Genomic DNA, 15,527 nt, shown 5'->3' with positions numbered 1-15,527 from the left:
AAGATATCAGCTCGCAACACTCCAACGTGGCGAAGGAGTTTAAAACGCCTTCTTTATGTGAACCAACGATAAACATCTAAATTCATCTGAACAGAAAACAGCGGGAGCACACAGCTCACAAACAGCTGCAGAGGGCAAGATTAAAACCCAGAGCGAGAGAGAGAGAGAGAGAACACCCCCTTTACATTAAAAAGGAAGACGTGAGGTAAGCAGCTGTGAACAAACACAAATGCACTATAGGCATTTCTCCACTTTTTACACACACACAAACACCGTTTCTGCCAGGTTTTCTCAATTTTATCAATTTACTCTCTATATATTCTTGGGTTAGTTATTGAAGCTTTTTTTAAAGAATTTGTAAACCCATATTCACTCATTATTTTTGCAGTCTAGTGTGCGTGTGTATAAATATTATGCCTCATTCCCTTTTTTAAGTATACTAATGTTTCTGGAGGTCAAAGGTTTTGTTTCTATATTGACTGTACACTAATCAGCCATAACCATTAAAATGAGCTTGCATATCTTTTGCTCTGCATACTACTTTAGTCCTCTTTCACACTGCTCTTCAATGTTTAAGACACCCCCCCCCCCACCAATCCACTGCAGAGAGTATGTTTTGAATGGTGGATAGTTCTCAGCACTGAAGTGACACTGACGTGGGGGTGGTATGTTAGTGGGTGTTGACTTGTATGAATAGATCAGACACAGCAGTGCTGTTGGAGTTTTTGGTCATTGGAAGATGTTGACTGATATTTAGTGTTGGTGGACTGCTTTCAGGCCAGCAGTGACATTGAGGTTTAAAAACTCCAGCAGCACTGCTGTGTCTGATCCAACTATACCAGACTAGCATACAATTACAAGCCAAGATCACATCAGTATCCCTGCAGTGATACACCACTCAAGTAATATCTGCTCTGTGGTGGTCCTGTGGGAGTCCTGACACTTGACAAACAGAGTGAAAATATATGTAGAGCAATAGGTGGACTAAAGCCTGCAATTGTACATCAAAGTACAACGAAGTACACCTGTATGGTAAGTGTGTATGGAAACAAGGCCGTCATCTTAAGGTTTCAGCTGATCTGTATTTTTGTTTTGTGTGGAATCGGTGTGACAATATAGTTTGTTCTCTTTGTTGTTTCTGTTTGTACTAGTACAATGAAGTATGCAAATATTCCTTTATATTCTGTATTTAAATCTGAAAGCCTGTGCATTGTCTTCAACATTTAGTAGATTTCTCCCTTCACATTTCCACTGTTTTTCAAGCATGGCATCATTATTAATCTTCAGATCAATTATCTGTAGGAGATGGAAACTCCTAAATATACATTTTAAAATGTGTTATTAAAAATGAATATATTCCAAAGTATTTGGCATCTTTATTCACATGTGCAGAGGTTTAGCATGTTGGTTAGTAGCTGTGCCAGCAGTGAGATTTACAGTTGGAACTGTTTGTTAAGTTGACAGCACAGTGGGCAATTCCCAGCCCCAGTGGAGCCAATTTAACAGCAGAAATGAGTCTAAATTTTGAAACAAAATACTATTTTGAATCTAGTACTCATGCTGATGGTATTAAACAGATATTTGCTTAATAAGGACAAACTTTGTGTTAAAACTATATGTTTTTTCATTTGTTTGCCTTATTTTTGGTTAGTTTTGTTTATAAACAAGGATGCAGTGTCACTAATGCAAAGCATTTAATAGTGCCCTTGTGAAGAGACTTATGGAGTGATTTCAGCAGTTCAGCCTGTATACCCTGTTAAACAGATAATAATTGATATTGTATGGCTCAGCGTCATTTGCCACTACCATCTTTAGTTCAAATTCTGTCAGTGCTGTTACCAAAAAAAAAAGGCGCTGAATGTAGGCATGGTATTAGTAATATTATTGGCTGATATTAGTAATAAAACGGGTCACTGTTATCAACCTATTTTATTGTCCAGCTAATACACTTCAGGCCTTAGCACAAGCACCAATACAAAGAGCAGCCAGATGTTTCCACAATGACAAATGTTAGTTTTTATTATTATACAGGGGACCATACTTGTCTCAAACAAAGTGGGAAAATGCTAGCATAATATATCATATGTAATACACACAGTATGTGAAGCCTTCCAGCCAATTCTAAACTCACTCAATGGGCTTAAGAGCACTCGGAAATGATCAAACCTAATAAAGGAGAGTGACCTTACTCTCGTCATAGTCATGTTTAGCATTTGGCATGTCTGCACAACAGTCTACACTGTTGTTAGAGTAATGGAAAGTTACTTGAGACTGCTGCTGGTAGAGCATTTTGTTGTATATATCATTGTGCCCCAGTGCTGAAGCCTGAGAAATGTCTGGACACATGCAGTCTAAGCTGACCGTTCTGGACACTGGTCACTTGACCACAGCACGGCTATATATAGAAATAAAAGGTAAGGTGTGTCCAGAGATTTGTGGTATTTATGTAAAGTGGAAAACCACAGAAAGTGTAGATTGATGTATTATGAATGGTACCGATTTAGCGTTTAATTGTAAGAAAAAGGTTATTTTTTACTGTTCCAACATTTGCCCTAAGGTAGGAGGCACCTTGAAAATATTCCATGTCCTTAACCTCGCTCTACCTCTTTGATTCTCTCCCCTCCCTGCCTTTTCCCCACAGTTCCTTATGACTGTCCATCAGTCAAGTTTGAAAGGCTTACCCTTAGTCTCTGACGCCGTGACCCCACCCCCATTCTCTCCCTTTACACACCCCCAGTTCTTTCACTCTCTCTGCCAGACAGTGTTCTGTACTTTTCCACTCTTGTCAGTGCTAAGACCTGTCTCAGAGAGGCTTTAGGATATAAATGTTCAAGTTAATTGTGAATTTAGATTCTAAGGTCAAGATTAAAACTATGTGATGACCTCTGTATAACTAAGATTGGTTTGCTTTTGCTAAAAGTAATTATTTCTACCTTTCAGTTACACCCTTATTCTCTATGGAACCCAAAGTGGTTTGTACATGGTCTAAATTACCCCTTCTTTTCTGGCACTTTTATTTTTAAGGACATAAGAGCACTAGTATGTTATTACTCGTATATATCTGCTATGTTTATCAGCCACTCTTTACTGGTCTCTGACTCCTGAAATGCTGTTGGTTATTTGTGTTAGGAGAAAAATGAATTTCCATTAATCCTTTCTATTAAAACAGATTTATGTGGACAGGTAGAGCTAAAAGCAAATCTGATTTCAAATGACATGCCCAGTTAATTCAAATAGCATGGCTAATTTTATCTCAAAGGTAAATGTCGTTGCTGTTGTCTAACCAGTAATGCAGTCAGATCATTGTTTTTACAAACAAAGATGAATAAATATGAATTTTTCTTAACATTTTAATTAACATGCAGGACTAGGCTCAGACATTAGTGGCTCTGCATGACAAGGGAAATACTTCCGAAGGTATACATCGCCTCAGAATTGCTTAGGTGCAATTATTATACAGTAGGGCTGTCCCAATAATGCAATATTTGTCCTGATAATGCAATACTGTGATACTGCTCTATTGACCAGCCAGCTGCAGGGAATGACAAGTATCCATCACAACTGTCTACATGTTTGCAAAGTCTTTTCTTATTTAACACTTTAGTGCTTTGTAATGACTGTTAAGTAAAAAAAAATTTTTCCCAACTGTTGGCATATGAACTACTGTTGCTGAACGGTTACGTATCAAATGCAGCTTCACCTAGAGTGACCAGATGTCCTCTTTTACCCGGACATGTCCTCTTTTTTTAGACTTAAAAAATGTCCAGATGGAATTTCACAAACGTCCAGGATTTAGTTTTTCTAACGCTTACATAAAACTTCGAGAAGTTTCGTTCACAAACTAGTCCCGCCCTCCCCTACTCCGTTTGGTTCGCTTGAGTGAGAAGGGGGCGTGGTAAAGTAGCCTAAAATCCTCTGATTGGACGGTCTGACTGTAGAGCTACCGTTATTGATCGATAACCTTCTCTGTAAATATTTAATTGGTCAGTCTGCACGTCAGTAGTCCTTGTTTACGTCAGGCAAAGCTCATGTACCTACCCTCATCTCAAGCAGCTATGCCGAAACGTAAATGTAAGTCAATATGAGGCAATATGCAAAATGTGGGCAGGGTAGGTCACTGTGAAACAGAGAAATACATCAAACAGTCTCCTGTAGCTAGCTATCATCCAGCTATCAAAGCTTAACTGCCTCCACAGCACCAAGTTGTGTAGCAGCCTCAAAAGGAACAGTTCAGGCCAGTTCCATCCAACAGTTAGGAGCATAGCACTTGGATCAATGCAGTAATACAACATATTGCAATGTTGAGCCCCTCAGATCACAGCGTAGGAAATTCTTTCCCAGTTTCCTTTGAGCATGATTTTTTTTAGCATTTATTCTATATCAGAGTAGATGCTAAAGCAATAACATGAAAACATTTGCTAAGCAACTCTATCTACGACGATCTTAGCTATTCTGAATGCTTGTCAAGAACATTTGTTCCAATTAAGCTAATTAGTTGTTAACCTTTATAGATTTCTCACTGGACATTTTGCTCTTTTGGATTTTTTCTCAGTAAGCAATAGTGCCATTTCAGTTGATTTTGCTAATTGCATTGCCAGTGAGATTATTATCCAAAGTACAACATGCTCAGTGCTATTTTCATTATCAGCAGTCCAAGGTAAACATTATGGAACTGAAGTGGGGCTTTATGAAACTAAGTAAGGATTGGTGGCAGAAATATTTGCATGTGTAGCTTACAAATGCCTCACAATAACAAACAAAAATATACTTGCTGATGGATACAATCTTTGTAAATGTCTCCATTTCTCTTGTTCCGAAAGAGAAAAATACATTGGATTTGTGGAACTTGCTCCTATTATGCCCTGATAAACAAAATCATTTTCAAAGCTTTGTTCATAATAATATAGTATTAATAATAAAATGCCATTTGTTTCACAAGCAAGGTAGCTTTCTTGTAGCATGTGTGTACAATTTTTTTCTACTTTTAACAACTACTAATTCAGAAAACACAGGGAAAACCAGTGGAAATTTTATATAGAACCTAATGTTTCAGGCTTTTTTTTTTTTTTTTTTTTACAAACATCCCATATGCTTTGGTCATAGTAAAATTAACCTTAGAGGTAAATTTGTTATATGGATACTGGCTGTAGAATGATGTTACAGTGCTTTGTAAATTATTTGTGAACACACAAGGGCCAGAAAGTTACTGCTATAGTATTCATCTGAAACACTTTGAGAGATTGGGAAGTGAGAAGGATGTGTTAAAATGGAAAAAGATGCATGAGAATGAAATTGAAAGACTTACTGTTTTTTTTTTCTTATCACTGTGGTGCTTGGAGTTCTTGCTGTGCCACAGGTATTTGTACAAGGAGGCACCTTTACTGAAATTTCCAGTGGAGGATTTTCACACACATGTGCACATACACGCTCACATAACTTCAGGTTACATAATCTATATATACTGAATCTACAGAAATCTACAGAGATCATATTCTGCTTCTCCACACCCATTTAAAATGAAGTTATACAGCAGTTTAAACATTTGAAAATGTTGAGATTTCTCTTTATACCAGAAGATGACCATAAAACAGCACATGATCTAGCATTCCGATAAAACTTCAACAGGGCACTATTAGTATTTGCAAATATAGAAATCAATGAAAAAAAAAATCCAGTGCTATATTTCGAAAAAAAAAACAAAAAAAAAACAACACTTTTGGTTGCAGCAATAGCACATATATTTGGTAACCTTAAGATTTCAAAGCTGCATGTTGCAGAGCTTAAAGCAATAGTAGTAACAAACACACAGCCTATTTTGGTCCATGTATTTGTCAGTTATATAGATTTACATTTAAAAATGTTTAGATAGTCTCATCCAGAACAATGTACAATTTAATCATGTCACAGCTGTAGGCAAATACAGTGTTATAATTCTTGCCTAAGAACCTTATTTGGTGTAGCATAAGGTGCTTGTCTGAGCTGGGACTTGAACCCTAATCTGTCACAACTGTATAAGATGCTAAGCTAGAACAAACTTAGTGGGTACTACCCACTTTATTTTTATATTCTTGATTATACTGTAGTGAAATCGCATGTTTGACACGTTTGACATTACATAGAGCACCATTTGACCAGAAATAGTAAAACATTGGTCATTTAGCAATATGGCATTTCTTTTTTATTATTATTATTATTATTATTATTATTATTATTATTTTTTAAACCTATAGATGTCCTAAGGAGTTAGTGACTCTGTAACACACTCATTTCTTTTTTTTTTTTAATTCAGAATGAAAAACCTGGTTTTAGTTTCATATCAGTGTTGCTTCTAAATTCAGATTGTTTACCTATTCGCCTTCTATTGTGCTTGTGGCAGTGAAACCCATTATTTGTCAGGGGTTCATGCAGAGGGCCCACACTGACGCATAGTCTGAGACACATCCACAAATCATGGTCACATTATGTCTGTAATATTCAAATTTGTTCTGCCATGCCACTCTCAGTCTTCTTTCACGTCACATATCATGAATAAAGCCAATTTGTCTTCATTATTATACAGAGGGCCTCTCTGATGGAGAAGTCCCCGTTGCCAGGTGATATGGATGGTCCTGGATTGGAGGAGAGTCATTCTGCTGTGGCTCTGGTGTCAGTAGATGGAGTGGAGTCTGATGGGACAGGGGAAGGGGAGGAACGACCGGCGTGGGACAGTAAACTACAGTATGTCCTGGCCCAAGTGGGCTTCAGCGTGGGTCTGGGCAATGTGTGGAGATTCCCCTACCTCTGCCACCAAAACGGAGGAGGTACTAGTGTATGTGAGAGTGTATGGCTGTATACAGTAGTTGCATGTCTTCTCCAACCAGTCATGGGGTTATTTAAAGTATACTGTGAGCATGTTGGCATAGTTTCTCACTTTCTTAATTGTTACATTATTCATTCACTTGTGCCTTTCAAACCAGGGGTTTAAACCAAGGGTCTTTATCTCGCTCTCTCTACAGGGGCGTTTATGGTATTGTATGTGATGTTGTTGCTGATGGTGGGTGTTCCTCTGTTCTTCATGGAGCTGGCTGCTGGTCAGAGTATACGGCAAGGCAGCATTGGAGTGTGGAAACACATCTCCCCACGCCTTGCCGGCATTGGCTACTCCAGCTGCATGGTAACAGTCTCACACACACACACACACACAAACACACACAAACATGTAGGGGCAAGCAGGACATTCAGCAACCTAACTACGAATTGGAATTTCATATGATTGTGGTCAGAGTATAGTTCAGCAGCTCTTGTCAACTTCAAGTTACACAAATTATATTATATTTTCTTATTAACAGAATTCAGCTGCTTTTGCATTTTGTAAACATTAATTGCTAAACTTCAGTTCCAACAACAACAGTATGTTTTGTATAGCCAGGCATGTGCTGCTTCATGATATTTGAGATGACCAACTCATGGTTGGGTTTTATCACAGGGCATTGGCCTCAGATGAGGATGAGACAGCTATCTACCACTGACTGCTAAAATTAGACGCTACAGTCTCCAGAAATATTATGTGTCAGTGGCGTAGGAAAGTAACAACTCTTAAAATGAGCGATTATTGCACGTGTATGAGTGAGTGTGTAGGAGTGTGTTTATGAGTGAGTGTGTAGGAGTGTGTGTTTGAGTGCTTCTCTGTATGAGGTCATATGCTTACCTTGTCAGTAATTTGAGAACAGAACAGTGCTTCTAAAGCTGGCAGAGAGAAAGTGTGAAAGAGAGTGAGTTCTGGTGTGTGACTGTATTGTCGTATGTATAATGATATACTAATGCTTTAATATGACATAATGGATATATGTCCAACTACCAACTACCCCCACCTCCTCCCCCCTCTCTGTTTTAGGTGTGCTTCTTTGTAGCTCTGTACTATAATGTGATCATCGCGTGGTCCCTCTTTTATTTGGGGAACTCTTTTCAGTACCCGTTACCATGGCAAAACTGCCCCGTAGAGCTAAGAAGCAATCAGACAGGTATGTACAAAAGTATTCGTACTCATCATGTCCTTTGGGAACTGCAAATTCTGTATAAATTATGTTGGTGTGGTCTGTTTGGAAATGATAGTTTCTGTTGGTATAGAGTGTACATCAGTTTGTGACACTCTCTTTCTCTGTCTCTGTTTCTCTCTCAGTGAAGGAGTGTGCTGCTAGTTCACCCACCTCTTATTTTTGGTTCCGTAAGGCTCTTGATATCTCTGACTCCATTGACCAGTCAGGAGAGTTTAACCCCATCATAACTGGCTGCTTGTTGGCTGCCTGGGCTATAGTCTGCCTCGCCATGATCAAGGGCATCAAGTCGTCTGCCAAGGTATTATTACATTACACATATATACACACACTGCTGTGTACAGAGCATACAGATTGTTCATGCTAGCTGTTTGTCAATGATCACATTCCTAAACCTCTGTGATATCTAGCATCACCATTTATTGAATAGACTGAAAACAATATTTATTACCGCAGTTGATATTCAGTAAAACAGTTCATGAACCCTCTTTCTTTCTTGTTTTCTAATTCCAGGTGATGTACTTCTCCTCTGTTTTCCCATATGCTGTGCTGTTCTGTTTTCTCATCAGAGGACTGATGTTGGATGGAGCCATTGAGGGGATCACCTACATGTTCTACCCCAAAGTGAGTAAAAAGTAAGCATGCAAAACAACAGCATGCTATCACCTTTCAAAGATTCTACCAGGCCTGGAACGCAGCCAGAGCTCTTTTGCCTTTAGCAAGTAAAATGTATTTCTAAATCTCTTTCATTTTAGGGAAACTGACACGGCTTGTCAAGAACATTTCACTTATTAGCCTGAGAAAACAGTATAAATGCTGAAGTAGCACTTTTTAGATGCTTATCATGTGCAAGGTATCAAAGCTGGGAACCTACACTATAATTTGATAGTCACTGTTTTGTTTTGAAACCAGTGTCTGGATCATATAATCAGAATAACTAATATTGTTTCAGTGTACAGTTTCTTTCAGATATTACTGTAATGTAGTAGGTTATACAAGTTTATACAAGACTGCCCTGTGGGGAATAGGTCTTTGGGTGTCTTTAATAAACAAGCACTGGAACTGTAGTTCAAACCCCCTACCGGATATAAGTGCTTACTCATTTCTCACTGTTAAAATGTATAACTGTTCTATTTATTCTTTATTGTATTTATTGAATAATGTGTATACAACACAGCATGGTAATGCATAATGTTTATAACTGGAACACATACCTGCAGTTAAAAGAAAATGTTTAATCCCCCCCCCCCCTCTCTCTCTCTCTCTCTCAGATAGAGATCTGGGGGGAGGTGCAGGTGTGGCGCCAGGCTGCCACTCAAGTTTTCTTTGCTCTTGGTTTGGGCTATGGCTCTGTGATCGCTTACTCCTCCTACAATCCTGTCCACAACAACTGCCATCAAGATGCCATTATGGTTGCTGCCATCAACTTCATGACCTCTGTCCTGGCCTCACTTGTTGTCTTTGTGGTCCTTGGATTCAGAGCCAAGAACATTGCCCTGGAGTGTGTTTCGATGTGAGTGTGTGTGTGTTTGTGTGTGTGTTTGTAAGAATTATTGTGAGAGTGTCATCAGCAGAGATGGGAAGTTCAGACTTTATCCCAACTGTGTGTTCCTTTCAAAAGCTCAGACCAGCATCAGAGATATCTAAACACTTGGATTAATATCTTGGGATGGATGATATTTTTACTGGCTCTGAGTTACCTCAAAGTCAATTAATCAACCAATGGATTATATATTTTCAAAAGCTGACATATAACAAGCAAAAACATCTAGAAATAACATCTAGAAATAACAACAATCTCACAATGATAAATATAAAATATGTGAACAATCTTTCAATTTCAGTGTTCCATCACAGATATCCTGTCCATTTTATTTTGATACAGAAATGTGGGCAGAATGTCAGAGCTGGCTGCTTCAGGCTCATCTCAGCAGTGGTGGCCATGGTTCAACATGTCTGACCCCAAGTCAGTGGATTTGCAGAACTACAGGCAATGGTACAGCCAATATGGGAATCTCCTGGGGCCAAACATCACTGACTGCGATGTGGAGCGGGAAATGAACAAGGTGAGGGACAATGCATCAGTGCTATTACATTTTTAATTATCACTGGGGGTCTCAGGATTGGGGTAATTTTAATTTAGTTTGAAATGTCTTTCTTAAAATAATGTTTCAGTTCTTTAACTTTTATTTTAAGGAACTTATGAATTTCCACACATCCTAGTTATGTAATAGTGACTATGCTAAATACCAAAAATATGCACGTGACCATCTCTATTATAATATATACTTTTATATTTAGCTTGTACTACTGTTACTGAGAGAGCTCCAGGTTTCTCATTCATTACTGTCAGACTGTTATGTAATTGTTTGTACTCAAATAAAATCATGGATCTTACCACTGATCATTTAAATTATTGCACTTCCCAAGTAAGGCATGTCCAGCTCAAGAATATATTCCTCAATAACCACAGTCGAAAGGATTAATTCAATCACGTTCTTTTGTCTACCTGTCTCAGGGAGTGGAAGGGACAGGTTTAGCATTTATTGCCTTCACTGAAGCGATGGCCCTGTTCCCTGCCAGTCCCTTCTGGTCAGCTCTGTTCTTTCTCATGCTGCTCAACCTGGGGCTGTCCACTATGTTCGGCACCATGCAGGGTATCCTCACTCCACTGATGGACAACTTCAGATTGCTGGGACGCCATAAGACCATGCTCACAGGTACATACACAGATGTATACAATATGGCGGCTACTCCGTACTGTGACATTAGCTACAACCCATACAATATGCACACTAACATCCCCAGATCAGCCACAAGTGTGGGCTAGAAGGTTATAAAGCCCAATGGCAATTGGCTGTGGAGTAGTTGAACACTTCTCTGGAGTGGTAGAGCTTCATTAAATACCTTTGTGAAAATGTGAAGTGGTGTTTGATACATAACTAATGTTCTCATGCCATTAAATCCTCACAGAAATGTTCCATGTTGTGTAAATCATCCGCACAAGAGTAGAGTGGGCACAGACTTATTTGTAATAGCTATGTCCAGTTTTTATTAAATATAAAGCAAGTTGTTTATATGACAAATGATTGCAAATTGTCGCTGTCCAATTTAAAAACGTCCAATTAAATATCTCCATTTTTGTGGGTTTTTAATTTTACATCTTTTAACACTAAAAAGCTATTTTGGGAGATACGTGTTTTTAATTGGACAGCGACAAAATGTTGAATGCTAATGCAACTCTGATCTGTGTTTTATCATTCATCTGTATAATGTAGCTATGGTATGAAAGTTAGAGTTGTGGCCTATTGCTGGACTATTGATCTATTAATGTGAAATGACAATGCTATAAATGTGTAGCCTCCTATGTGTTGTCTGTTTTACAGTATTAAACAACGTAGCTTGTATATGTGTGTATTTAGTGCTTAGCTGTGTCCTGGGCTTCCTGATTGGGCTGCTCTTCACTCAGCGCAGCGGCAACTACTTTGTGACCATGTTTGATGATTATTCTGCCACTTTGCCGCTCATTATTGTCGTCATTTTTGAGACAGTCAGTGTGGCATGGGTGTATGGAGCTGATCGGTAAGATTAAACTTTTTTTACTGCTTGATTTATAAGGCATGTAATTGTATATTCATATTCAAATTTTCTTACATTTATATTTAATACATTATTTAATATTTACTGTATATCTATCAAGTGAGATATAGTCTATTTTGAATTTGCTATTTTCTGTTTAGACCAATGCCAAAAACGTTCCTGTATATACACTTGGTGAATGATATTCTGATTGTGATTCTGTATTGCAGATTTCTGGATGATGTAGAAATGATGTTGCATTGGCGACCCCCTGTGGTCTATAAGTACATGTGGAAGTATGTGTGTCTGCTGGCTATGGTGGGTCTGCTGACCGCTAGTCTGCTGCGAATGGTGTTCAAATGGCCAACATACACAGCATGGGACCACACCACGGTAATATACATATCTGAAAACACTCACACTCAAACTTATTTAAATTATACATATTAATGCATTGTCCAAGTTTTGGGTGGGAATGTCGTGTACAGCCATTTAAATTTTTGAGCCAAATTAAAACTCTTCTCCACAATGCTTTACTTTTATAAAACAACTTCAGTTGTTTTATAATTTTAAATATTTTATCGTTTTGTTTCAGTTGCGACATTTCCCCAGATATTATCCCCTATAATACCTTAATTGTAATGGGATGAACTGATTAATATGTAGCTTGGTTCCTACTCTTAATTTAATCTCTCTTTCTCTCACTTTTGCCTTTCTTACTTTTCTCGCTCTCTCTCTCTCTCTCTCTCTCTCTCTCTCTCTCTCTCTCTCTCTCTCTCTCTCTCTCTCTCTCTCTCAGGGTTCTGAGACTAGCCTGGAGTATCCTGGTTGGGCGTTGGTGATGCTTTCAATGCTCATAGTCACTGCCTCTCTCCCAGTGCCTGCTGGGTACCTGCATTCACTCCTGGCCCAGAGGCGAGATCAACCAGAAGAAGAGGACATGCGTGAGCGTCATAGAGAACGATATACCAAATGCAGTTCTGCTGAACTTGAACTGAACAACCATCACCCCCTGCTGGATGAGGACAGCTGCCGGCCGCACTCCACCTTCCTGCCATTGGGGGTAGATCACTACAGGCCCCTCCCACAACAGGAAGATGAGGAAGAGGACACAGAATTTTGAAAGATGCTGCCAAAGAAACGGAGAAAAGACAAAATAAGGACCGAAGCCTTATGACGAAATAAAGCGATAAGGAGGTATACTGGAGAAGGAGAAAGATTTAAAAGAAAGAGTATTTATTAACTGATTACAGAATCCTTTTTTTGGGACAGACTTTAAAAGGACTCCAATTATTCTCATTATGCTAATGAATTCTGATTTTGTAATTATGTCCGATAGTTTGTTGCTCTGCATGAGAAGACACTCTTTATATGAGTGGTCCAATCATCACAGTATTTCCTTCTGTATTTGTGGCCGCAGGTTTACCTAGGGGCACTGCCATAAAGGCCTACCTTAAGTGCTTTATATTACAGTTACCTCAACAGTCATGGTCATATCCCACCAGGATACCTTTGTTTGACAGTGACTAATGGTATATGGACAGAAAGCCCTACAGTCTGTCTGCTGACTTGGGCACAGAATGTTTTAAATGCTTATGTGTGGATTTTTGTTTTTGTATTTCTTTCCTTCTCATAAAGTTAATGCAGTAAGACCCAATGTAATGTGGTAATGTGAGGGTAGGATGCTAGATGCTAAGTGGTAATGATAAGGTAAGCTAGTGGGAACCCAGTTTTACAGTGTAACTTAATGGTATGTTATTTTCATATGCTTAATTTCAACACCTAATTATTTTGACCAAAAAAACAAACCCACCTTGTAACATCTTGCAGGAAAAAAATATATACAGTAGAGCTGTTAAAATGAGCCATACATTTAGGAAGGAACAATACAGTGCCATATTTCCACAGTCAATCATAATGTGGTAGAACTGTTTGCAAACTTTCATTTCAGTCTCAAGTCTCTACAGAAACATGTACAGTAGGTTTAGTAAGCAATGATAACTGGTTAAAGCGGCAAGACTCTCTTAAAGCCCTCCTTGAGAGTGTGTGTCAATAGAAGCCAAAGCTGCTGAATTCCATTGAGAAGTGTGTGAAATAACATAAACTTGATAACATGTATTTTAAATAATGAAAGCGTTTTCCAGACATACATTCGTTGGACATAAATGTGTTTAGACACAGAATTCAATGCTTTCATATTGGTATTGGCTTTGAGTTCTTACAGAGAAATGTACCAAAATAATGGTAAATTGAGTGTGTCATATCACCCATTAAAACTAGATTGAAAAATGATAAAGTTCTGGTCCTAGAAGAGGTTCAGTTGGGGTTTATTGCTCATATCATTTTTATCATTTTTAATATTTAAGCTTTACTGTAAGTTGGCTTGTGGTTGGTCAACCAATGAAATGCCGTGGGTTCAAATTTGACTAATTCGTCCACAAGCCTTTTGGTTAGACCAGTTGTTGAGTATCATATGGTAGAACAAAATGCACAGTTAGCTGCTCATAAAGTATATAAAAGTCATGGGCAGTGTGTGTGTGTGTGTGTGTGTGTGCATATGTATGTATGTGTTTTGTTTTTTGTTTTACTTTGCCTTTCACTGTTTATAGTCTATACTAATCCTTATGATAAAAATAACTTGCACCACAAAAATCCACCCAATTATAAACAGCATACAAACACACACAGCACACAGGGCTGAGAATAGAACTATGGAATGTGCCAAGACAGTCTTCAAGGTTAGAGTAGATTGACATGAAGAGACATGCTCCCATGACATGAACGTGAACTGTGAAGAACTTGTGGTTAAAAAAAAAAACCTTGAAAGATATATTTTTGTAACAGTGGGGCTGAAGTGTGGTACCTCCAAAATTGGAATGTTCGCACAGGAATGCAGCTACACACATGCACACACACCTAAATTTGTATTAAAGGCAGCTTACCCTGTTCAGTAAATGGGACAGTAAATAAATACTTAACTGTGTACTGGCTTTATCTGTATTTAATGACATTTAAAAATGTTTCATACATTTAATTTTTAGCAAACATATGCATGTTATAATACTTTTTATGTATTTCTTGTTGATGCATATTTGTAGTTATGATTGTATTTTGTGTGTGGGGGCGTGATAGATATTATGTAAATTCGTACATATTTTGCATTTTTTTGCAGTGATTAAGGTCTTTGTCTATTATCTGCCAAATAAAATATACACGGATATGTATTATAAAAACAATAATCCCGTTTTTGTATTGTTTATAGTTAAAACAATTAAAGATATGGAAGCATCCAAATTATTCGGTGCTGCAATAAATCTCTACCAAACTTCCTACACTGGAACTTTCAACATCCTACATTAGAAAAGCTTATTTTTTAATTGAATATCTGATGATATATTTTACATTGCTCATGTTGAGTCCGTCTGGACAGAAAAGGAAAATCCTCTTTTTCTGCCTTAGGATGGAGGTAAGAAAGACTTTATTTGTTTCTAGTCACTTTCAAATACATCATGTCATATCTTACATTTCAGTGGAAGTCTATGTAAAGATTTTTTAAAGCATTTCTATTGGTCCATTCATCGTGGATTTTTACAGTGTGAACAATAGCTGTGCTATGTTCAAATGTTCAAAAAGATTTGTTAAAAATGGAGATTGTCCATTTGTTTTTAAACATGCCATCATTGTTGCAGCTCAGACAATGCTCCAGACAGGAGAGAGGGTAAAAAGCATTAGAGGAAAACTGCCATTTCAATTTTACTGCATGAAAACCTCTAATACGGTAAAATGACATCTATTTGTTGAATGGAAAGATGGGTACATGAGAGTGGACGGATTTTTGTACTCCACGTAAAGCAGTATGTGTATACAGAGATGTGTTTTCACTGTGTATTTAGAGAATGTTTGGTTTGGAATCCA

At 38.0% G+C, this 15,527-nt stretch overlaps 1 protein-coding gene across 1 annotated transcript; it reads left to right on the top strand.

The window, feature by feature from the left end:
• Positions 1-24: 24 nt before the first annotated feature.
• On the top strand, positions 25-14,788 carry slc6a16a (solute carrier family 6 member 16a). Its single transcript, XM_066642547.1, has 12 exons — positions 25-205; positions 6,560-6,800; positions 6,996-7,153; positions 7,874-8,000; positions 8,159-8,334; positions 8,547-8,657; positions 9,305-9,546; positions 9,919-10,099; positions 10,552-10,753; positions 11,456-11,615; positions 11,843-12,005; positions 12,412-14,788. The coding sequence occupies exons 2-12, from the start codon at positions 6,572-6,574 to the stop codon at positions 12,733-12,735; spliced, it is 2,073 nt and encodes a 690-aa protein (XP_066498644.1). The 5' UTR covers positions 25-205; positions 6,560-6,571; the 3' UTR covers positions 12,736-14,788.
• Positions 14,789-15,527: the final 739 nt, after the last annotated feature.

The sequence above is a fragment of the Hoplias malabaricus genome, chromosome 13 (genome assembly GCF_029633855.1).
Source record: "Hoplias malabaricus isolate fHopMal1 chromosome 13, fHopMal1.hap1, whole genome shotgun sequence".
Classification (NCBI taxonomy): Eukaryota; Metazoa; Chordata; class Actinopteri; order Characiformes; family Erythrinidae; genus Hoplias; species Hoplias malabaricus.
The sequence above is the reverse complement of the archived record's forward strand: the minus strand, read 5'-3'. Positions and strand labels throughout refer to the sequence as shown.

Excerpts from the sequence above, each read along its gene's own strand:
- slc6a16a (XM_066642547.1), top strand. The coding sequence starts at position 6,572 with ATGGAGAAGTCCCCGTTGCCAGGTGATATGGATGGTCCTGGATTGGAG. Across the intron at positions 7,154-7,873 it reads TTGGCTACTCCAGCTGCATG|GTGTGCTTCTTTGTAGCTCT; the intron begins GTAACAGTCTCA and ends TCTCTGTTTTAG. Across the intron at positions 8,335-8,546 it reads GCATCAAGTCGTCTGCCAAG|GTGATGTACTTCTCCTCTGT; the intron begins GTATTATTACAT and ends TTCTAATTCCAG.